Below are 25,735 nucleotides of genomic sequence, written 5' to 3'. Positions count from 1 at the left end.
AGGCAGCAAGACCAGACTAGCTCCTCTCATTCAGCGTTAACAGCTACCCCATTAGATGTGGGCAGTCAACAGCACTTGAGCAACATCAGTGCTGCTAAAACCACTTGTCAGGGTGGCTCCTCAGCAAAGGGAAGAATGATCCAGAGAACAGGTAGAGAGCTCACACATCATCCAGCAAATTCTTCTGCACTGACAATATGCTACAGCTGCACTAGCTTTTCAAAAAGCTGAGTCCATTAAGATAGAACTTAGAAAATAATGTTGTGGTCAAATGAGAGTGATCAGTAACCAGAAGCTCCTTCATAATATTAATTGCATCATACCAGTGAAACTGCACAACTCTTATCGCAATTATTTTACATACATACCAAGAACTCGAGAGCTTTCTGTTTCCGAACAGGATCATTCTGTGGGATTGTAGAATGGGGAAGAAAAATTAGAAGACTGATACTACAGTATTTGTTGCATTATCTTGTACAAAACAAGATCTTTTAATCTTTTATCCAACAACAAAAGTCAGCACAAAGAAAAGTAAGTATTTTAGGTCACAGTCATAAACATATAATGTTAGGCCCTCGATAGTAATTAGGTAGCAGCTACTACAAATGTAACTGCATTACTTCCAATAACGGGAAGAACACATTTTACATCTAAGCTACATACCTACAAGAGCTATCTTTCCCAGGCTTTCCTCACTCAGGTCCAACCTCATGGTTAAAAAAAGTGAAGTGCCCACCTGCATCTAGCATAGTACCTGACCAGCCTCAGGCCTAAAAGAGCAAAACATCACCACAAAATACATCAGATTACAAATTGATCTCTGCCACTAAGATAAAAATTAGGCAGTTCTCAGTGTTTGTGCCCAGTGCTATTCAGGACAGACACTTGAGAGGTCACTTTGGGTTTCACTTTTGAGTTAGAAAAAAGGACTGTACATCTTTAGATACATCAAGAGGTTTAAACCAAATCTTCAGTATAGAATACCTTTGATCTGAAGAGGGGCAAAACAGAGAAGTGGAGACTGCAGCACAGGCTGGGAGACCTGGCCTGCAGACATTGGGTCTGAGACTCTCAGAGATTTTGAACAAGAATTATGAGAGCTAAGGTGGATGAGCATCCCAATGTACAGCATTCATTTCCCTTCTGCTGTGATGAACACAAAACTCTGGTCTTTATGTCAGTTATTTTGCTTCTGGAATATTATCAATAAAATGTCAAATGAAGCCGAAGAACAAAAGTTGTTTAAAAAAATTAAAAGCAAACATAAGGAAACTGCTACAATGTAAGACACTTGCAGAATAACTACCTCTACATACCTCATGTTTATAATCATCTTCCCACCTTAAAAAAAAAGAAATCAAAATATTAAACTGCATTCTAAAGATTATTAAGACATCAGGTTTACTCATGGTAACTAGAATCAAAATATTTCAATTTCCAAATTTACATCACTTACCAATACAGGACATATTTTCCTACAGCATATCTACAATACTATATTTATTAGAGGTCCTTATACTGAGTGACTCTCAAAGTCATCAGTAGTACTGATGAACTTCTTTACAGATCAGCTAAAGGAGATAACTAAAGTAATGGTGGGGTTTTTCTTCCTATATGAATAGGAACTATTCTACAACTTACTTGAGCAATGGTATCCCACAGAAAGCAGTAACACCTTGAAATTTGAACTGCAATTTCTTTGTGTGTGCGTACATCGGACTGCTATTAACTGCATAACCAGTGCAGTATTTCAAAAGTCATAGCCACTTATAAACTGAATAGCAAAATTTATTTCTGGTTATTTCTTCACAGACAGAAAGGAACAATTTACATAAGAGGGAGAAGTACAGTGGAAGAACAATATAAAATATTTTCCTCATATGTGACAACATATGTTACAGAAAAGAAGATCTATGTAATAAGTAAAGAGACCTAAAACCAAAATCTCTGTGGATCCCCCTGTAGGGTTTGTATTCTCACCTTGCTTTCTTCTTTGATGGGGCTAGAAAAATTAAAAAGAATTATTAGCAACATCATAGGGTTTCCACTGTATTGCTGCAACAGAAGCTTTACACAAACAGAACAGTTACTGGCCCTAAAGTGGCTGCAGTTTTTTTCAAGGGCAGGATTCAGCAGCCTAAATCTAAGCATATACAACCAGGCATCCTTGATGAAAGGACTACAAGAGACTTGTGCCCTAACAGCTTTGCAGGGTACCCTACAGCATCTATGTTCAGGCAGCTGAATTCCACACAAGAAGCCAGTATGACTGAACTGAGGTGGGCATGACACCCCCTATGCAAGAAGTGAAAAGTTTTTTGGATTTTGTTCTGTGAACGTAGAGGCGTACCTCAAAGTTGCACTTATTCTAGGTCAGTCTCCCACAAGAAGTTAAGGAAATTAGAATGTCTAATCATCTCCCTTGCCAGTACAATGTATAAGCCTGAGGAAGGAGGGAAAGCTCAGTAGAACAAGGCAGTCTGTTTAAGACAGTAGCTATGCTTCAGAGAACCAGCTAATGCACAGTACATAATTTATCACTTAAGTATTTATTAGCACAAGTGTTCCAGGATAAGCAACCGGATAAGTAACAATCCTCAGGACAAACAACATCTTTTCCTCTACAATATGAGGCTGAAAGACTCGTGTTACTGTTTTAACCACCTGATGTTGAACACACGCTGATGAGTTGAAACAAGAAGTTGCACGGTAGGTCCCAAAGTTTTCTGAATGTCGGGAGAGAAAAGGACTGCCACCATTTCACAGAACATATCCAGTAAAGTAAGAATCATGGAAATGTAGGATGGGAGGGACCTCTGCAGGTAGAATCACAGAATCATAAAAAAGTTTAGGTTGCAAGGGACCTCTGCAGGTCATCTAGTCTAGCCTGAAAGATAAAAGTACCACAGATGTGATAAGTAACAGAAACCAAACAATTAACTCTAAGACGAAGACACTTGACAAAATAACTTTCCTTGAATTATTCAATTTGTGCTGTCTTTCCAATAAGCTTCCAAAATCCTCCCTCTTTGAAAATAAGATTAGTAGAGACAAGGAGTGCTACTCAGGTGTTGGAAGCTTCACCCTACTCATGCTAACAATTAAGTTCTGCTCACTTTGACAAAGATTAGCCTCAAGATTAGATCAGGCTGCTTAGGCCCAAGTCCAGCTGAGTTTTATAAGTCTTCAAGAACGTCAGTTTTGAACCCCTTTGGGCAGGCAATTTCAGTGCTTGATCACTTACTATGCAGAACTTTCTGAATGTTCAATCAGCATTTCCTTTATTGCAGCCTGTGAATGTTGCCACTTGTTCTTTCCCTGTGCACCTTCTTGAAGTCTGGCTCCTTTGCTGTAGCCATGTTTTAGGTAGAAGACTGTAATTAGATCCCTTCCTTACCTGCTGCCTTCTCCAAGGTCATCAAACAGCTCCCTAAAGTTATCCTCCACATCATATGCTCTAGTCTCCTCATGATCTTTTGCAGCTGGTGAGTCCTCTGCTGACTCTTTCCAGATCACCAAAATTTCTCATGTGCACAGGACAAGTATTCCAGAAGCAGCTTAACAAGTTCTTAACAGAAGGCAATAAGCACTTCCCTCAACCTGCTGGCTACACTTTTGCTAATGCAGTCCAGTATGCTGTTAGCCTTCTTTACACCAAGAGTGCGCTGCTGATTCATGTTCATACTGTCATATATCAAAACCTGCAGGTTCATAAGATTTGCTCCCAGCCCAACAGTATCCAGCCTGTATCCAGCAGGGTGTTGCTCCATCCCAGGTGTAAGACTTCACAAGGACCTTTGCTGGAACTCAGGAGGTTTCTGAGGCCCATTTTACCAGCTTGTTGAGATCCCTCTGAATGGCAGTCTTGCTCTACCACATACCAGGCATTCCCCCAATTTGACAATGGTCTATTATATCCCATTATCCAGGTCACTAAAGAAGATATAGCCAAGCTTCTCACGGCATCTGCTACAACTTCAAGGAAGCAATAATTCAACCTGAAAAGCCTGGTCCAAAACAGCAAAGTAAATCTCTGGACTTACTTCCAGTTAGCTGCTGTATTCTGTAGCAACATTAGGAATAGTTTTTAGAGAGGAAAAATAAAGGACATAGGCAGAATCCAGAAACTACATTAGACCAGAACTTAATATATTATACTACCAGACTGTCCTTATACACAGTGTCACAAGGCCTTCAAGCTCAACTCCCTACTTTGAGTAACTGGTTATAGGAATTACCTTCATAAAATAGCATTTTTAATCTGAGGCCCAAGACAAAATTCAGATAATCTCTCTTCTTTAGAGGATAAAGAAATACAGTAATTTTTCTTTTAAGAAAAGCAACAAATCAATCAATTCAAGGCCCCTCATACATACATGTATATTTATACATGTAAAAGAATACATAACCTTCTTTTAGTTTTGCATGTCATCTCTGCAGCAGCCAAAATTTGGGGTTACTGTCATCACTTGCAGAGCAGTACATGCCACCAAATGGCCTTTCTTAATTATATCCTCAAACTCACTCTTGCTGTCAGAAGGGAGCTTTGAAGCTGGAAGTCAATCTCTGCCAATATGATCTAGTCTAAAGACACACACCTGCTAAACCAGACAGCATGATTTTGTTCGAAATAACTAGACTATGTTTACTTTGCAATTCACTTGATATTGCCCTTACCACCTAACCAGATGAAAACTTAATACTGAATGGCACAACACTTGCAGCTAACTTCATTCTTGTCCATTCCTCTAGTTCTTCATATCCCGTAGGACTGGATGGGGTCACCCTTTTTGAAGTTCCGGTTTGATACATGAGCATGTCTTCCGGTTCTACAGAAGTCAGTAAGCATTGATGTCAATTTACTCTGAACTGAGAATTAGCGAGCTAGATTACTGGGTCACATTCCCTCTTCTTGAAAAGAGACAAACGGAGCTCAAAAAGGGCCTCTGCCACCTTGTTTGCAGACCAATATTGAAAGGTACAATCCACAGAAGCCACCAATGATCAATCCAAAAAAAAGCACAGCTATGGTAGGCAACTACAACAGGATTCACACCGACAAACTGTTGATCTATGGCAACCTTCACTCATTTCAATCAGACCTACCTTCTCACCGGTATTAGTACTAGGCTTAAAAGGTAGCAAGTAGGTATTTCTTCAGGTTGGCATCGTTAAGCATCAATAGCACATCTACAGTAACAAAGGCCGTAACTCAAACATACTGTATGAGGGAAGATGCTGTTTTCCTGTTTGAGGGTTTTGTTTCCATTGCTTGTGCCTGGACTTCCTAATGAACTGTAACTTCTGCTTTTACCAGTGATTCAGCATGTATGTGTTCTGACAACTGAAATGAGGTACAGAAGGCTTTATCATCTTATTCAGAGAAAGCCAACAAATACCATTTTTCCATACTTTTTCACTTTCCTTGATTGGTAAATTACTGTAGTTATCTTAAATACCTCCAAAACCAAGCAATTAAAAACGTCTAAGAAACACCGCAAGTCTAGCAATTCCCTTCTTCTCTCATTTCAAATTCACAAATGCTGGAAAATCTCTGAAAACATTTTGTGCTATTTCAAGTTGAACGTTTTATATCAGTTAAACCCTTTGAGTAAACTACTAATTCAAATTAGGCTAAATATCAATTACGTCAAATCTATCATATTCAAGTAATTCATAGACTTACGTGAGGTACTTGGTCTTACGTAACCTTCAATCTAGGAATAGAAATAGTTTCACATTAGATTTTCTGATTAAAATTTCATAACAACAGTCTGCTGCAACTCCCTTTAGAAGCAGAACAAGTACTTTATCCCAGCATAGTGTATCCCACAATTGTATAGATATATAATGTTGTAAATATAAATTATGTTTGAGAGAAAATTTGCTTACATTTGAGAAAACTTAAGTTGCAAATATTAAATATAATTGAAGTAAAGCAATAACATTTCCAAACCACTGAATTCAGGCTGGATATTTTCTATCTAAAAAACCTAACCTTAAAAATAAACAATTTAATTTTTTCAGATTAATTTTAAAACTACTGCTCTTTTCCCCAGATTTTTTACGGCAGCTTTAAGTTAAGCCTCAGTTCAATTTAATACTACATTTCCTAGAAACACACAGAAATTTAACAAGCTTTGTCAGCACTACTTTTGATATTTGCTAGGTCAAACATAAATGCACTGATAAAAGAAACATTACCAGATACTTAAAATTTACTTCCAATTACCTTATACATTTTTAATCCTTCGGTCTTCTCTAGCTCTCCTGCTATCCGTCTGAGAAATGAAACTCTGCATTCTTTTACATCCGTTGTCTTTCTCTTCATTTTGTCTGGAAATTCTTTAGACTGTTGACAAAAACAGCTTGAAATGGTCAATATCAAAATATTGACCATTATATCATAATATCATCACAATATTAAAAAATCAGCACATTTCACCTTTCGGACAAGCTTCCAAAAGACTGGTAAACATTGTTTTGAACATTATGAGCTAGTTTTTCTCTGTAATACAACTAATTAAATTTTAATGTTAAAGTTACTTAAGTAGTCTTCAATAGAAAAAAATGGATACTGTGCAAAGCTTGCTACTAAAAGGTAACATGCTCTGTACCATATTTAACAACACTATGGGCACACTGAGGAATAAGAAATATCCCCGATGTTCTACGAACCTGATCCTGGAGGCAATCAAAACACTTAGCAACAGAGTTTTAGCAGATACAGACACGCACCTCTGGATCACACTTCCTCAATAGTTCACAGCTTCAAAGGTATTCATGTTGGTCTGACCCATGAAGAGTATTGACCCACTCAGGTGTTACCAATTTATTTTATGGGGTTTTAAACATCAAACTTGGTGTTTTACATCAAGTATTTACAGAAAAAAAATAAAAGGGGAGTATCATAAAGAAATTGTGATCAAAAGGCATCAAAATTACTCACAATGTATGCTCTTCTGTGTTTATATCCACTAAGATGTTCTATCATAGGTGCCATTTCTGTATTAAACCCACACAGCTTGCACTCATAATGTGGCTCTTTTCTTCCTTCAAACCTGATTTCAACCACATGTTCTAAACCTGTAAATGCAAGAGTTACAAATACCTCTATTTTAGTATAGGCTACTATAAACAAACGTATTATCTTGAATATTGCTCATTAAAAGCCAAAATGAATAAACAGTATTCCTTTTTCAGAATTTCAACACTTCTTCAGGATTACTTCAACAGTTCTTTGTACTTATTACTCACATCAGTTAAATTACTCTCTTTACAGTGCTTTATTCTGAAAGGAAAAACACTGTCTATGGCAGATTTGCAAGCCCACTTGAATAAAATATTTCATGTACCTTTTTTCCTGCCTGGGATATTTTTAAGAAACTAAGAAAGAACCTTTCATTCAATACAGTCATGTAAGAGAATTCATGGAGAAGCGCATATAAAAAGAGAATGAGAACAGGAAATGCCACGCAAAGGACTAGATTGAAAAACTGCATTTAAGCTGCTTAGTCAAACATAATTTGGACAGTGTCCAAGTAGCACAAAGCACATGTACGAAAGACAATGATTGCTTCACAAAATCGAGTCCTTCATAATCTAAAAATTTTCCACAAACTTTTAAGAATTACAGGAATGAAAGTGGAATTTTTCTTCATTTTTCCTAGAAATGACTGAAAGACTTTGCCTTAGAAGTATTCAGAAATACCTAAGTGTGAGGCTTTAGCATGAAAAGTTTTACTGTGAACAGCTTAAACGTAACAAGTTTATAAGCAGCTTAAAACAAATAGGAGAAACCTGCAGCTGTTCCCTATTATCATAATTTCCAATACTGTGTATTTGTGATGGGTTGACCCCAGTCAGCAGCCAAGTACCACATAGCTGCTTGCTCACTCACACACACACCCCTCAGCAGGATGGGGAGAAAATAAGAAGAGCAAAAGCAAGAAAACTCATGGGCTGAGAAAAAGTCAGTTTAATAGGTGAAGTAAAGAGGGGGTGAAAAAAAAAGAAAAGAAGAAAAACATGTGAAAACCAGTCACTCACCTCCCCACAAGCAGACCAATACCCAGCCAGTCTCTCAACAGCCACCTTGGAGGCCAGCCTCGCACACACTTCTTCCTTTACCTCAGCTATGATTGTTAGGCATGACATTATGTGGTACAGAATATCCTTTTGGCCAGTTTGGGTCAACTGTCCTGGCTGTGTCCCTTCCCAGTGTCTCGCCCACCCCCAGCCTACTCCAGGGCTGAGGGGTGGGGACCCAGAGTGGAAGAAAAGAAGAAAAGACAGTCTTGACGCTATGAACTGCTCAGCAACACCCAAAGCACTCATGTGTTAACAACACTGTTTTAGTCACAAATCCAAAACATAGAGGCTGCTCTAAAGAAACTAAACTCCATCTCAGACCCTCTATGGCATTATACCACTAAACCTTGACTCTGAAAATAAACAACCACCAAATGAACTGAGTACACAAGAAACTAACACTTTGCTATCCACCTTTTTCTATTAAAATGCTTACAATAAATTGCTATGCTTTCTAATGTTAATGTTGTATGTAAAGTAACAGCAAGACAATTCACTAAATGAGACATTCCCTGCTAATACTAGGAAATTTGCTACTTGGCTCTTTGTCAGGGAACATATTTCTCTAGGCCACCAGCACATACTAGGAACACTAAGGCAGCATTGCTTATCGTCTCCTAAGGGTTGCCTAATCCAGCAATTAGAAAGAAAGAAAACCTTAAAATTAATCTCATTACTTTTAGTATTCCCAAAGACAGTGAGGGAAAATATCTCACTAGACAGAAACACCTGTATATCCCACCAAACGGAAAGCCACAAAGAATCACAAGTCACCAGTGGCATGAAGTCTAGTTGGAGGCCAGTAGGTAGCTGTGCATCCCAGGGGTCAATACTAAGTCCAATCCTGTTTAACACCTTCATTAATGATCTGGATGATGGCACAGAGTGTACCCTTAGCAGGTTTGCTGATGACACGAAACTGAGAGGGAAGGTCGATACACAAGAGGGTCATGCTACCATCCAGAGGGACCTCAAGAGGCTGGGGAGTTGGGCCAAAAGCAACCTCACACAGTTGAACAAGAGGAAGTGCAAATTCCTGCACCTGTGGAGGAACAAGGCCATACACCTGTACACGCTGGGGGTTGCCCCGCTGGAAAGGAGCTTGGCAGGTGATGACCTGGATGGACACCAAGTTGAAGATGAGCCAGCAATGGGCCCGTGTGGCCAAGGCGGCTAATGGTATCCTGGGCTGTATGAGGAGTGTTGCCACCAGGTTGAAGATGATCCACTCTCTCCACTCAGCACCGGTGGGGCCATGCCTGGAGTGCTGTGTCCAGTTCTGGGCTTCCCAGTACAAGAGACATGGACATATAAAGGGCCATGAAGATGATGAAGGCACTGGAGTATCTCTCCTATGAGGAGAGGCTGAGAGAGCTGGGACTGTTCAGTTTGGAGGAAGATCAGGGGCAGAGGGAGAGTTTCAACAACATGTATAAATACCTGAAGGGAGGGTCAAAGAAGAGGGAGCCAGGCTTTTTTCAGTGGTGCCCAGTGATGGAACAAGAGGCAGTGGCCACAAACTGAAACACAGGAGATGCTGTCGGAACATCAGGAAACCCCTTTGACTGGGAAGGTTACTGAGCCCTGACACAGGTTTCCCTGAGAGGTCGTGGAGTCTCCCACCTTGAAGATACTCAAAAACCATTTGGACATGGTCCTGGGCAGCCTGCTCTGGGTAACCCTGCTTGAGCAGGGGCTTAAGACCAGATGACCTCCAGAAGTCCCTTCTAACCTCAACCATTCTGTCATCTGTGGAAAGCTTCTTTACTGAAATGGCTCTTCAGGAACAAGTTGTCTAACAATTAAGGGTGTAAAAGAGGTGGCCTTTATAGTACTTAGTGTAATAAGCTAAAAGGTATATCCTATAAATCATTCAACACATTTGCAGAAAATGAAACAATATCTACAATTCCACCTTTTATTTCAAAACAAAAGCCATTTGGTCACAAATTCAAAGACATACCATCTAGAAAACAAAAAACATACCAACTAGAGGTTCTTCTCTTTTGGGATCATTCATAAAATCCTTCAGACAGGTTATGTCCTTTGTGAGTCCTCTCTTCACTAAAGTAAAAAATACATGCATAAAGAGATATTACGTGTTAGTTTGCACATAATTTTGATGATCTTAAAGGAGTTTCTCATGGAGACTTAAGGCGGACAAAATTTATTTTCACTCTGAAATGTGTAAAGAGAATGGGCAAGATCACAGTCACTCACAAAAAGACTCCAACACTCTGTTTTTGATAACAATTTTACTTGCAAGGAATGAATGTCTTCAAGAAGAGAACAAATAAGCAAAACAGACCTTCTAACACAATTCAATTTACTGAGGAAAGATACCAAGTTCACATTCATAGCATGCCCCAGATCATGTCAGTTCTCATTAAAAAAGCCACCATCCTCCTCCTTCCCCCAAAACCCTAATATTCATATAGCATACCAAGACTGCTTGTTTAGAGTCTGAATTGCAATAATCATCTCGCCTTAAGTCTAATAAAGAACACATAATCTTCACTAATCCAGCGAGCACCTCTTGTACTCTAAGCAGACCAGAAGCTGCACACCTGTTAGTGAAACACTGAACTAGCAGTGTTTCAATCAGGGCTGCATCTTGCTCCTCACTGAGTTTTAATAGCTTGGTTTTTCCACCACCTAAAACACTTTTAAAGTATTCCTGGTCAAGTCAGAGCACCAGCAGAGTTCAGCCAAATATATCTGCAAAACAATCTCAAAGAGGCATTAAGTGTATTCACGTGTTTGGCCGTTACAAAAGAGCATGCTGAAGTGTTAAAATACATGTTTTTAATCTGAGGAAAAAAAAGTGCAGAAATAGAATGCATCTTCCTAATTACATACAGCTGTATTTTAACTGACTGATGAATTTCATAAGAGGCATAAACACTGCCAGTTTCCCCAAATCAGAGCAAACGAGTAGAAATACCACAAGCACTGAACAGTATGTTACTGTATTCTTTCCCCCTAGGATGACAGGTTATGGTTTAAAAAAACCAACCAAACAAAACTTCAGGAGGACAGGGAATTCTGTGCTTGTTCTTAAAGAACTCCATTAGGAATGTGACTGTGCTGCCATCAAGGCAAACTCCAGGGCTGCAGACAAAAAAATTCACAAAGTTCCAGCATTAAATTATATGGAAAATCTCTTATAATTGTGGTAGAAAACACATGCTGGAACACCTCCTGCCACAGGAACAGTGTGGCCCATTCCCACCAAAACTTCAGTCTTGTTAAAAACTTTCTCTGTTGTTTTGATTTTTGTCGCAGGCAACATGCAGCAGTAGTATAGTGTGACAGAGGCGATGTGTAACAAATTGGTGCCACGTAATCAGCCTCCACAGACAGATTTTTACCAACACTTAAATGCATAAGAATTGCATAATACATTTATGTGCCTGTGCAATAGCTCTCAGTGTGAGCTGGCTGTTACCAAGCCAACAGTGATAGGCACATGGGATTAATATGGGAAGATCCATGCCAACAAAAAAGATAAAGGTCTCTATAAGGTAATGGCCATTTTCTTCTTGTTTCCTAACATACAACTAAATATTATTGTCTTGGTATCACCTTGATAATAAACAATGGTTTATTATTTACTGTTCTTGGTTTATATGCTTTTGTTTTGTCAGACTTTCACTGTATTGTATGTGTACACACATGCTGCAAAATTTTCTGTTGAAAACTTCACCAACTAAAAAAAAACATTAGCTATATCCATTGATATCAGATAATCAGGAAGAAACTGTCTCTAGTGTGGAAGTCTTTCTGTGAAGATACTTGTAACTTTATATTCACCTAGGATATTTTCTTACGTAAATTAACCAGTGCACAAAAGAAAAGCAATAATTCAAATGTTTGGTAAATTGCACTGCTTCTTCCTAAACCACAATCAACCACCCACTTTGGTCATCATTAAAGCAAAACCACCAATTCCAAAGTTGCATCTGAAAAGGACATCAGCTCATTTATATTCAGCTACCTGGTCTCTGTGTTTCATACTTCATCGAAGTTCGGACGGGAGCTGGAACACCTACGGTAACAGTTTGACAGTCAGACTACTTCTTCTCACTTGCTTTTATTAAGTACCTAGCAGGTCATCCAAACAATTTAGAGAACTGAACAGTGATCTTCATTTTACAGTTTAATATAGGCTCAGTAGCAGCAGTATTCCATCTTGCTACGCTTTCCTTTTGTAACTTTACTGCTCTAAGTAAGATAAAGTCTTCATTCCCACTCCCCTTCCCCATCAACACAGTATACCAAACACATGAATGTCACGGAAGCATAGAATATTAAATTTTTATTTCATTTTTAAGTGCTTTCCATACTGCCTAATTCTTTTAATTGTTTTAAATATTCAGTATTGTGCATGACAGTCAATCCATATTACAGGTACCCAACAAAAAACTCCTGGTCTAAACATTTAGAGCCTAAACACAGTCCCAGAGACAATTCATAAAGTCATAAACCTGCACACAGACTAGTATCTTCTTTTACATAGGCTGCTGTATATATTTTTCATCACTCAGCTTCAGAGTGAATTTTCAGATGTGCTTTTATAAAGGTACTTCACTCCCTTCCTCTGGAACTTCTTCCCCTTGCCCCCTCTTCCCGCAAATCCATAGACACAGACACACACTTCAATGATGGTCTCAGTAATTTTTAAGTTGCAGCATTCAATATTAAAACATGACACAGCAGTACTCATTTACTGGAAAAAAGTGAAAGTTAAACTCTTATTTGCCCATGTAATTCGTACTTTTGAAGTGAGGAAGTTTTCCATAGCCATAGCAAATACAATGTGTTGTATACATCAATGGTTTTCTCCTCCTTCTGCACAAGACAGGCAGCTAAGAGATACCTATCAAATCTGTAACTCAAATCAGAGTTATAAACATTTTGCAAACAACTCTGCAATATTAACAGAAGGGAGGGGTATGACGAGCATACCTCCTTGATTTCTTACAATAAATTATCCACCTTTTTCAGTAAAAAGCTTCAAAGTCTCTGGTAGCATGAACAAAAGATCTCCAGGTACTCTGTAAGTACAAAAATTACTTAATTGCAGAGTTCTTCAGTTAGTGCTTGAAGCCCAAGTTAGATTTCAGGTCCAACATCTGCAGACTGACATAGCCAAATGCTAAATGACACGAATAGGCACCTGTGAAATAAGATTTTTAGTGCTTTATTTTCTGTTTACTGTTCCTAGAGGAACAAATTGTATTTGCAGAGAATTGTGCCAGAAGCAGTTCACAGTGCACTCTGCCTTAACATGGTTGAAGTTTACAAATACAGTCAAGTTAAAAATCAAGTTGTAGCTGCTACTGTCACCAAGGTGAGCGGTTTGGGGTTTTGAAGTTGGGGTGTGGTTTTTTCCTTTTTTGTTGTTTTGGTTTTTTTGGTTTGGGTTGGGTTTTTGCGGGGATTGTTTGTTTAGCTTTTGGGGGGTTGTTTGTTTGTTTAGCTTTTTGGGCATTTGTTGTGTTTTTGTGGGGTTTTTTTGGTTTTGTTTGGTTTTTTTAAAGAGGTATTTAGCAAATATCATTGCTGCCTGCAAAAGTTTAACAAAGGCAATTATGATCTTGAAGACACTCTTCTATTCAACAACAGCAGGATGCCAGGCTAACATTCAATTCACATTTACTAGCCACATGGCTTTGTAATGCTATTAATACTCTAAGTTACCAAAACACAACGGTATTTTCCCTTAAAGCATATCAGACTGACCCATGAGCTGAGAATCAGCTGGACTGCCAGGCTCAAAGGGCAACCATCAACAGCCCAGCCTCTTGGTGTTCAGTAAGCTCAACCTACTCCAAAGTACTCTGCACAAAGTACAAAGCCAGAGTACCCCAAAGACTGATGCCAGGGCCCACAGCAATTAACATAATCATTAATAACCTGGTTGAGGATGCATAGAACACCCTTGGCAAATTCACAGACAATAGTAATTTAGGGGATACAACCAATATCACAGCTTCAGTTGAGCAGGACCTTGGGAACATTAAGGATTAAAGAAACCTTCAGAAATGTGATATGAAGCATAGAGTTCTGCAGCTAAAATAATCCCATCCACAAGCACAAGCTCCAATCTGGCTGACTGGGCAGCTTCACTGTCAGAAAGAACCTCAGACTTACAATGAGCTGAATATTGGCCAAAAGCATGTCTCCCATAAACAAGGCAAACCCCATACTGAGATACTGCACAGGCAGCATACTTCAGAATACCTTATCCTCCATTATTTGGGACTTGTGAGGCTGTCTAGTTCCATCTTTCTCCAGTTCAAGTAGGATGTGGAGAAACTAGAGAGGGTCCAGCAGAAGGGCTACCAAGACAAACAAGCCAGGAAAAATAACTTAGGAGAACAGGTGTGGGAGCTGGACTTGTTTAGTCTGGTGAAGTGGAGGCTAAGAGGAGATCTAATAGCACGGATACCTGAACACAAGTAGTTGCTTAGGAGGCACAGATTAGATGTTAGGATAAAATTCCTCTTTAAGACAGGGGAGCAACTGCAGACATTAAACACAGGGAGCCGAGACTCTGCCCTTGGGGATGTTCAAGGCTTCAGTAAGCAAGTGATGACCCAGCACTGCAGTAGTCCTGCTTCAGTCAGGAGATTAGGAAATTACCTAATCAGTCTCAAGAAATCCCTTCCAACTGATAATTTTATTTAGTAAGGGATATTTTCCAGATACTAGCTATCTATATGAACAAAAAACCCCTTTCAATATTCAATGACAGTGCTGATCATATTTTTGTTCTCTACCGTTTACATCCATACATGTTTAACACGCACACATTCCTAATGACTGCCAGAAATAAACCAGCTATGTTTCAGAAATTAAGGACCATTTCAGATATTGTCAATTCAGTTACTCAGTGGCAACAAAGAGGTACTGGACTCAGCAATGCAGATTCACTTTTGAATACAAGATGTAAGTAAAGTGTACAAAGACTATATTCCACTGTATGGGCAAAATCCCCAAGACAGAAGTGGTAAGGGAGGTGGAGTATTGTTCAATCTTAGTACTTCTATTATTATGGTTCCTGAAATATTTTTCTCTTCTAGTCTGTAATCCAGAAAAGAACTTCCAGGTTTCCTTTCTTTGAAAATGTAGCAGTAGTTTTACACCCCAAAACTTTATGTGTACTCATCAATGCTTGACAGACACCAAGCATGGAGGGACATGTTAAAATAAATAAATTTATCTTGCATCATAAAGCTGAAATGCTGATCAGGATGCTGATAAGGTTGTCATTGGTGAACCCAAGGCAGAATATATGACATTTGTGCTTTTACTGGAGGAAGAACTTGTAGTCAGTGCTGTTAAATAAATGCAGCTTATCTTCAGATCTGATTCCTCCCCTTGACTCCACACCTTAGAGAATCACCATAACGAAGCTTTCCTTACACTCATGGTGCTACTTTAAGGTTTTAAGTTGAAGAATGTAGATGCAGGTTGCTAGATCCAACAATTAAACACATACAACATCCCGTATTACACTTTAATACTTTTCAATTATATCATTTTAAGAAGTACCACAACATAACTCTGCATCTTCCTGTAACACAGGACAAATTCCACAGGCTGTGCAAAAAAGTTCCATTAATCTACTCTTCTTTGTACCAAATTAATTCCACCAATAAAGCTAGGCAGCCCAGAAAATACTTCAATAGGGCTCATGCTCTATTCTCTGCCTCCTACCTGAGCTGCCTTGTTTTAGTAGTAAACCACTGGATTTTGCTAATGCCCAGGGAACATTTGCCTAACATGTATATTGGCATTCCCCCTTCATTTAATGCCTCTTCATCAAAGCAAAAAGTTTCCCAAACCTCTGTCTGCTTTGGCCAACAGGCCCCAGGAAAGAAAGCAATATTCTGTCTCCTCTCCCTCCTTATCCCTGAACACTATGTGCAACTGCCTCAAATAGAGCTGAAAGAAGTCTTCCAATCGTCCAGTTATATCATTGTACAAAAAAAAAATCACGACTGAAATTTATGTACTTAAATGACCTTTAACTCTCTTAGTAAAGCCCTGGAGCATCAGCACCTTTTCTTCCCACATCTTCCATTAAGCTGCTCTCCTCTGAACTGCTGGAGAACAGCCAGAAAAACCACCCCAGATATCCAATTCTGTCACTACCACAAAAATAACTTACAGAAAGTGGTACTCCTCCAGACACAATGATCTGGAAACAGATGCATTTCCTGACTTAACTGACTTCAAAGTCAACAAGATTGTACAGTTAAACAGTCAGGTTTCTCATGCTCATTGCTTCTGGATTATGGATAGTTACTTTCGATGAGTTGAGAGGATACAATACATGGCACATCCCATCTGAAAACACTCAGAATCCAAATAATTTGTCTTTTTAAATTTTGCTTTATAAATAACAGCAGCACTGGTGGCATTCTCCCTACTGACAATGGAACTTTTTTTCCTGCAACAAGGAAGGAATTGCAGACGTTGGTGTAAAACGTTTTAAATATGCCAGTACTCATCTTCTGAAGTACCTGTTGTTCTTTAGACAATGTACATGTCAGATACTTGCCAGGTTTTGTCCCAAGTGGTTTTCAAGAAAACTATTTCTTCAGTTTGACAACATCCATACAATTTTGTTCCTCGCTCTTTGAACTCCAGCTCTGTGAACATGCTGCCACATTTCACTCTCACTGGAGTATTTGATAACATGAACATTAGAACAAGATTGCAGATCCAGCAGTAATAGCAGGAGTATCTCATTAATTGATATCCTGAAATACCAGACTCATTCTACATAGTGCACCTAATCTAAGCAAATTCATACTTTCCCCGCTCTTCCACAAGACTTCACTACTTAACTCCATAACTGTAGAAAAAAATCAACTATTTAAAATGAAAAAACAAAAACCAAGAAAATTCAGAATTTATTATTGTATCTCAAGTGACAGAGTACAATGAATTTCCTGGATCCACTGGCTCTTGAGGGAGTGTTATTTGTGTGATTGGTAATATGTCCATGGGAGAGAGTTTCAAGAAGTTCTGCACATATATTGAATGCATAATTCTGCATTGCAGTTCCCAAAATGAAATCTGAATTCACATCTTTGAAAAGTTACACAGGTGGAAAGCTTTTCTACCTGTAAAAGAAAAGCTCCACACAACTAAAACATACAAATAAACTTTATCAGGCCAAATTTCAGCCTCTTTTGGACAAATAAGCCTTGACAGTGGCTTGCAAATTGGCCTCCCACATCTGGATCTTCAGTGAAGCAGAATTCAATATGGATAAGTAGAATAAAGGAGGTATCAATAGTATGAATTATTATTTCATATTAGAAATAAAGGATGCTGATTGCTTCAAAACAATTACTGAGGCACAGAACTTTCTACATTAAAGCACATTTTGTAATGCTTCTGACATGCGGTACCCTGTGATGCTAGGACTCCTCCAAAAGTTAGCTCTAACTTGTTTACCAACGTTTCACATCTAGATTCTTTACTTTGATAATCAGATGTTTCAACATCTCTTCTCCTTAAATCACAGCTGAAAGAGTCTAACCTATGACATTTCCAGAGATGCAGTGTTTTAAATGAGCATATGTTCTTAACCTGAATTATCCACGGAGCACTGAGCTACTATACTGTTTCCTAAAGGCATAGGTCTTTGCAACAGGCTCCTTTATTCCACCACTCTTTCTACAGTCTTGCTGCCACACCTTCCGTCCTCTTATTCAAGTCTCACTTTCTGACCTGTGCATCCTTTACATTACTCCTCCAAAACAACATTTTATGGTCTTGAAGCAAGAACCTTTTCAGTTAAACAGTATTACTTTTAATGACCCTTTCTGATGAGAAACACAAAAATCTCTAGAAATTGTTTTCCACTAAAAACACTAGCCCAGAGCCAAACAAATCTGTTGTTGTTGAGGTACAAATACAATTTTGGACTGCTCAAATCCACTGGATTTTGAGGAGACTTATGTTTTCAGAACTTTTGCAGAAATTCTGTCAAGATGCTTTATTAATGGCATTTCTAAAATGAGAAGATCTGCACACAGTACTCATATCTGCTGAGGCAATTGTTCATACTTGAATATGTCTTGCACTGATATTCTTATCAACACCAACCCATGAGAGCAGCTAATGAAGCCCAGTCTCTTAGAAAATGTACTCTGACCAGTGCTTTTCTAAATCTTTCTCGTGTTGATTCTTCAGGGTCCAGTAAGTGGTGAGCTCAGCCTGCAGCACTTCCCTCAGTAGAGGACTGACACCATCACTCTCCTCTGTGCAGATTCATATTTTCAGGAGCCCTTGATCAACTTGGTTCAAAAAGGCTGAGATGTTCAAAAGATACTGAGGAACAGATGACAAAGCCAGTATGTAAGCCTTGTTTCTCAGGAGAACAGGCTAAGAAGATAAAGGAGAATTGAAAGGCTTATTTCCTGTGATGACTGACTGTATAACCATTCTGGATTTTAAACTTCTCATTGGTTTTTATCAGCATTCCCAGATCTGCCAGTGTTCTCTGCTTCCTGTACTTTAAAAATCTCGTACATGATCATCAGTGCCTTTACAACAAGATTTCCATTTCCACTGCAAGATAGTTATATCCCATATTTTCAGCCTCTCACCACAACTCTTATTTTCATTGACATATGACAGTCTGGATTCACCTTCTCAGTTTCCAGGGGAAAAGATACCCCAGCAACTGAGTTTACCATGAATAGGTCTTTGCTACTTCAAGTCTGCCAAGTCCACTACAATAAAGAGAGGCATAACATTCCTGTGATGCAGCTAAGCAACTCCAGCACTAGTACAGCTGCATCTGCAACAGTGCTCTGCTAGCCTGCTGATTTAGCTTCTTAGCATACCCCTTGAAGCTTGGCAGTGAGTGCATAAAGCTGACAGACAAGTGGGAGATGCTTTAGCCTGGGAAGGTAAGAAACTAAAATACTGACTATCCAACCCTCTACTAGACAGAAATACAAATATTTAGATGTGGAAAGGCATAATAAGGTTTCATGTTCTAAAATATTTCTTGCCTAGAAGTTCACTAGATGGAAATCTCAGAAGAATATTCAGCATATAAAGAGCAACACGGTTACAGACACATAGATCTGGCAAATACAAATACCTGAACTACTAGAAAAATCAACAAACATTAAAATCCCCAAGCAGTATCTACCCTAGGAGGCTGGAAAGAAAAAAAGTGTTATACTTACAATAGACAGTCTTGGGTCTCAGGGCTTTCTCTTTCTTTAATTATGAAGATGCAAGTCATCCCAAAATAAAATAAGAAAAAGAAATTAATGAACTGCACCATTTGAAGGAAAAACCCTGTAGTTCCTGAGAAGCCTTTGCAGATGAATTACATTACAGGCCAAAGGTTCCATTAGTGAACAGGAAAAGTTAGAGCCTTTATGATTTTCTGCAAAAGCTGGAAGTGCTGGCAAAAGTGTACTTACACTTAATACAAGGTTAATCTCAAGAAAGCCCTGTTATTAATGAAATTTTAAGAGACTATTACGGTTTGAAACACAATATCAAGGATGCCAGACAAATCCAAGTTCTGCAGGATTACAGCTCCTGTTTTCAAAAGTTGTAGTTCCAACAAAAAAGAAAAAGAAAACTCGCCCCAAAAGAAAAAGACAAAACAAAAAACCACTGTGTCCCCCCCATTCTGAGTGCATTTGGCTAAACCTTAAGGCTACCCAAATCTCCTAAAAGTTCATTCGTATCATGAAGAACAGGAAAAGTGGTTTTCATCAGCTGAATCCGGAACAGATTGCTTTTTGGCAGAATCTAAGGAAAAGAGAAACTTAAATTTCCATTTCAGAACGTGGCTAAAACGATCCTGACTAATTCTGAGAACTTTTTGGCAAACACACACAAACTTGCCATTTACAGGAATGAAACAATAAGCATGATCATTCTACCGGTAAAGGAGCTGTCTACCTAGAGCAGTCCATGGAGTTGAATGCTATATTTTCAGTATTCAGTGGCATGGAAGAGATGCTGCACAGCAATGTGACAATTCAGTAGGAAGCAAGACTGACACAATAGTTAATTGTTTAAGAAGCCAAATAGCTGTTCTTTCATGGCAGTTATAAAAAAAGGAAGTTACTTAAGTCCCAGTATCACCATGGATAGTGGGTAGTGGTGTATGAGCTCAGCAGGATTTTAAAAGCTTAGAATACAGACACATTCTCCCTTGCTATGCTGCCGCAAGTGTTTTGGTTACTTGTCATTCTACAGAGTTTTACAACAAAGAGCTGCTCATACCCAACTTTTCAGACTCACTAGAAAACATTAACAACTGAGCTGCTGCTCAAAGGGTTTTCTTCCTGACCATTTTCAGACAATCAGCTTCAACTTCGGTTGCACTTGGATTATGGTTTTTATTAATGTTAGAAATGGAGTTGCACAAGTGAAGCTAATGGGTCCATTTATCTTGTGACCCCTTCTTAAGGCTTCTTAAAAAAAAAGGCAAGAAGCAAAAAAACCCAAAAACCCAAAGCTATGTCAAGAATGAAGATTCTCACACATTAAGCAAGAAACTTATTCTTGGTCCTGGGTCATGCGTTGCAAGGAAGTTGCAACAGCTGTTTTTGAACTATGAAAAGTCAGGGTGACTTGTAACAAAGTGTCTAACTGAGAGGCCAAAACTCAAAACCTGCCATTTTTCAGGGTCCAAACCTCCCACACACACTGTAAGAGCGGCTACATAAATTAGTTTTCCAAAGCAAAGATTATCTAATAAGAGTTTCACATGCATAGTTAAGCATTATATAAACATAGCTTATTTTTTCCTACGTATATACACTCTTGAAGTCACATCAGCTAGATGTTAGCAGCCCATACACAAAAATTATATTTATTTTAACTCTTCAAGCCTATACTAAGCAAATCAAGTTTTTTTGTAACAGAAAAAAACTCTACAGTTTAAGCCTCTTTGATCATGAGGAGAAGCTGCAAAACGTAATAGCATACTTCTGGAGACAAAACATAAACAGTAAGGCGATTTTCCTGTAACTGAAACCTACCTATGTTAACTTTCCAAGTATCAACACAAAAATGTCCAATTAAAATGCTTTGTATGGTATTAAAATCAGCTATGCTGGAAAAAGGATAGAAAAGTTGCCTGTTCATCAGGTATTTTCAACCACGAGTTCTGATGAACAACAACCAGGGCAAGAGGTACAGCAGAAATGAGAACACTGAGACAGTGAAAATAAAAAGTAACAACGCTCTTCAGATCTGAACATTCCGTGTTCCTAATGAGGCTGCAGAGTCCTGAACACACATTCCTCTCCTTTTGGAACACAGTAGGCACTTCTGCCCTATCTATCCCCAGATATGAATAGAGGGCAAGGACCCTGAATCCTTGATAGAACTGAAACAATCTTAACTGTGTTCCAAATACAGTTCACAGAAGAGGCAACGGTCTTCTGGCGCCACACATGCAATGGGCTGTTCAAAACACATGGAAAACATAATCCACTCTGGGATTTCCCCTCTAGCAAACTGAGCACTAAAACTAACAGATATTTGCAAAACCAGAATAAAGTATATCACATACTATCATATTCCAGGTATTTGAATAGCAGGTGTATTTTTATCTGGTAACTGCTCCTTCAGAAGGATTTAGCTTTTCACTCAGCTGTCAAAAAAATAAAAACAAATCCACCATTTGTGCAGTATAACCCCATCACTCTTTCAGACTTGGTTCAATGAAAAGCATTAGCAACTGTATATAAGCATTCTTTTCTAACCATTTTACTATAATGACTAAAGTAACATTCAACTGTTTTAAAGTATATAGTACAGCTAATTCCAATTTCTAAAGAGCTAAGGACTATATGCACACGCATGAATGCGATTTTGCCCAAGCCATTTTCCACACACACATAACCCCCATTAATATCTATGCAGCAACAAAACCACAAAACCCATCCGTATGCAGATATACCAAGCTCATAAGGCACTTGATGCACAAGATATGTACTCATCCCAATGCCACAATCTTTTGTCTATCCATACTTTTTATGGGGGTTTGGCCTCAGGAACTATCAGCACTAGAAAAAGTTAGACATGTATTCTGCTTAGCACTCGAGTTCAAGGACACAGAGAAGCATCACATCATGACCACTGAAGTAAACAAGAAATACAGACTCTTGCTACAACAAAGAATCAGCTGTCAGGGATAGAAACTAAATGCACTCTAGAAGAGATACACCATATAGAAAAATACTACCTAACATTTTGTAAATGAAGCCAAGATTTGAGAAGTACATTAAAGTTTCATATATCATAAAATGCAAGGGGCAGCCACAATTTTATATAATTAGATAACTGATAATCTGTTATTTGACTAGGGCAACTACTCCGAGACTTGTTTGGAAAAAAACATTCACATAAGTTTCAAAGTGCCAACAGAAAAGGCTTCAAATAAACAAAACCTAATCTAGTAACAAACTAGGAAGAAAGTCATTGCACTGACTAATCATTTGCTTGAAATATTTTTTAATTACATCTATTTTACTACACAATATGTCATCCAGTCTATTTCTATCCCTTGAAATCAACCACACATCATTCTAGTGGGTTACAGAGCATTAAGCCTGCAAATATACAAATGAAAACTCAGAAATCACTTTCTTGAAAGTACTTAGACTCAGCTTAATGCACCGAATTATTAGCCTCCCACAGTCAAAGGAATTCCGTGAGGCTTCAGGTATAAGCTTATTCTCCTTTAGTTTGAGAAGTAACAAGATGTTCTGGGTAAAAGTTAAAATTGCACAGAAGTTTTATTCTTACAAATCTGAGTAGTCTCCCCAATACCTGTCTCTTCATGGCAGCTTATTTATATTTTCACCCTCCAGCAGCAAAGGATTTAGGCATCGTCAGTTCAAACACCCAGACTGAGAATCAGTAGAGAAAAAAAAATCTCTAACTCATCAAAAGCAATATCTTGAGTCTGAGAAGCGTAGCACATAAGAACTGGATTTCCTTAAAGAAAAATAAGAGGTCTTAATTCTTTGATTTTACATAGGTCACTAATAAAAATCTCCCTAGTTTTATTGAAGCAATGTATTCAATAAAATTTATTCAAGTACGCTTCCACATCCAGGAAGTGGCCTTTTTCAAATAAGCTATGCATTCTGGTGCTATTGTTTAGGAGTCAATGCTACTGACATAGGGGGGAGCAAACCAATCAACATATAAAGACGAAACAGAGGTACGCAGAAGTAACCTAGATAAATATCTCATGTACCATCCAAAATCCAGAATAACCAAACAATAACCATGTACACAAAGTCAACTGAAGTATTCCTACAAATCTGTCAGATAGTCAAGCTTTACTAGTGCAGCTACTCAAAAGAATGCATTTTATTTTGAATAGATATGGGAAATGTAGGCCAATGAAAAGAGAATCATTTCACACATGTAGCAAGTGTTTACATTTGTTTCTTGGAATTTTCCTCCCAGTGACTGTCCTTCTCCTGATGAAGGGTTATTTCTTGTGTTTTTGAAGGTTCTTCTGGTGGAAGAAAAGTATCTTTACCGATACCATATTAAAAACAAATAGGTAGCTGAAAGAAAAAAGTCATCTCACTAAAGTAGTTAAAGAAATGGATGGTGAGTTGGCCAGTGTTGCAATTTAGATAAAGAACTACCATCTTCTCTTCATTGTTATGTATCCAGGACATCCCTTAGTATTATTTTGAACAGGAACTCCTCTAGTAAGGAACAAACTAAGAGCTATTCACTATCAACACCTAGCCTGTATCAGAAAGGAATATAAGCTCAGGACTTCTACAGTTACTTCTAACTTGGTGATACAAAAACTTCTTGTGATAACTCAATGAATTCTATCTTCTTCCGCCAAAACATACAATAGATTTCATAATTTAAAGTGAGGAATTAGAGGTATTCGAAGACTATGATGATGCAATCTTGGAGAGGTATTCCTACAGAGATGCCGTCATGGGACTTACCAGGGCTCCACACACCACTGCTAACATTTAACATCTAGCATACATCCTTTGAACCTGCCTGATTTTTGTTCACTATCAGTTTGCAGTCCTTCATTAACTCAGTGAAGTTTGAGAGATGTAGCCTGGCACACACTGATTTCCAAGAGTGAAACGGAAGGAAAACTACATGCAGATTTTCTAAGAAAATAATCACTAGTCTTTCCACTTTAAAAGTGAGAAAGAGCAATAACTGGACTGCTGTGAAGGCTAGCTAGGAAACAAAAAGAAACAAGTACAAACCCAAAAGAACTTCTTGCATCAGCAAGAACATTTGGCAGAACACGAAAAATACTGCAGTACTGTACAATTTTACTGGATCAACAGGGAACAAGAGGACAGAATCCTGGGGGGAAAAGTGTTTGGAGAAAGTGTAGCCAGTGACTCAAATAACAGTCATTGCTGTTAAAGCGATCAGTAAGTAAGTAACAAAATATTATTAATCTGTCTTCAAAACCAAGAGATGATCCTCATCTACAACTGAAACAAAAGTGGTACACAAACACTTGAGAAAGACAGTATTGCAGTTAGTCTTTAGTGTTCCAGGAAGAATAAGATGTCATCAAGAAGACATCAGAGCAGGCACTTGAGTGCCACAACATACAAACAATCTGATGACAGCAATCATAAGTAACAAAGTACAGACAACTGTTTATATCTCAACTTCACAGACTGAAAATGTGGAATTTTAAACAAGGATAATCAGCCAATCAACAGTCAAAAGTTCAGTCAAACACTTAAAAGCCTCATCCCTAAATACAGCCTCACAGAACATTGTTTAATAATTTAAGTACAAAACAAGTAGAGGCAGTAAATCAGGAAGCTGCTATTGAGATGCTTTAAACCAACAGAACCATGGGACTTGGTACTTAAGCCTTTATCAATCCTGCAAGAAATCTGAACTGATGTTACTACCAAAGGAACAGGTAAGCTAGTTTTATTCACAGTACAGGTGAGTTATATAGACTTGGAAAACAAAGCAATACTTTTATCAACTCTATCCAAAACAGATGTTTGCATTCTTTCACCATCTGTAACTTCTGTGTAATTCAAATGTTAATTTTACAATTAACACACATTTACCTTTAGGTAGGGTTGATGTTTCAAGTTACAGCATTGTGATAGTCCCACCTCATCTTTTTTTTAGGATTTTTCATGCAAATTACTGTTGTAGATCTACCAATGAGTTAGATAATCACTTGAAGCCAAATGAAAAATTATGTAATTTTACAAGACTCCCAGACTTTTTATTAAATTTGCATATACACTTAATATGGAAAAAGGTTACCTTTCTATGCTTTGCACCACGGTAGTGTGACTGAAGACTTATAGAACTCATACACGGAACTTTACAAACCTAAAAAGATAAATTGAAAGCACATCTTCAGTTATGCTATGGATATTCTGCAGTTGGTGAGTTGTAAGAAGTGGCAATACATCCATCTCTACAGCATAATTCTCAAGGTCTTCTTTAGCTTAAACAGTACAATTTGCATGGTGTTTAGAGAGCAGCATACCACTAAAGTGACCAGAAATAGTTTGCAATGCTGTTCAAATGATACTTAAATACATGTTTAAATACACCAGGTGGTATTATTCTTTTAAGA

General features: G+C 38.2%; 1 protein-coding gene across 8 annotated transcripts in view; it reads right to left on the bottom strand.

The window, feature by feature from the left end:
* Positions 1–25,735, bottom strand: part of LOC135311959 (uncharacterized) — a 37,524-nt gene that overhangs the window by 10,493 nt on the left and 1,296 nt on the right. The window contains exons 1-12 of one of the 8 annotated variants that reach the window (XM_064443185.1): positions 25,417–25,471; positions 19,317–19,350; positions 13,060–13,270; positions 12,869–12,979; positions 12,089–12,139; positions 10,078–10,155; positions 6,950–7,086; positions 6,233–6,352; positions 5,687–5,717; positions 1,981–2,002; positions 1,317–1,341; positions 369–407 (exon numbers count right to left, since the gene is read on the bottom strand). In XM_064443185.1, coding sequence (XP_064299255.1) covers positions 369–407; positions 1,317–1,341; positions 1,981–2,002; positions 5,687–5,717; positions 6,233–6,352; positions 6,950–7,086; positions 10,078–10,155; positions 12,089–12,139; positions 12,869–12,923 — 558 coding nt within the window. In that variant the 5' untranslated portion in view covers positions 12,924–12,979; positions 13,060–13,270; positions 19,317–19,350; positions 25,417–25,471. Of the gene's footprint in view, positions 1–368; positions 408–1,316; positions 1,342–1,980; positions 2,003–5,686; positions 5,718–6,232; positions 6,353–6,949; positions 7,087–10,077; positions 10,156–12,088; positions 12,140–12,868; positions 13,271–19,316; positions 19,351–25,416; positions 25,486–25,735 lie in introns of those variants that run through there. The other 7 variants (XM_064443184.1, XM_064443183.1, XM_064443187.1 and 4 more) reach the window with 7 other exon arrangements.

The sequence above is a fragment of the Phalacrocorax carbo genome, chromosome 2 (assembly GCF_963921805.1).
Source record: "Phalacrocorax carbo chromosome 2, bPhaCar2.1, whole genome shotgun sequence".
NCBI classification, from domain to species: Eukaryota; Metazoa; Chordata; class Aves; order Suliformes; family Phalacrocoracidae; genus Phalacrocorax; species Phalacrocorax carbo.
Note: the sequence above shows the minus strand (reverse complement) of the source record. Positions and strands in the feature narration are given on the sequence as shown.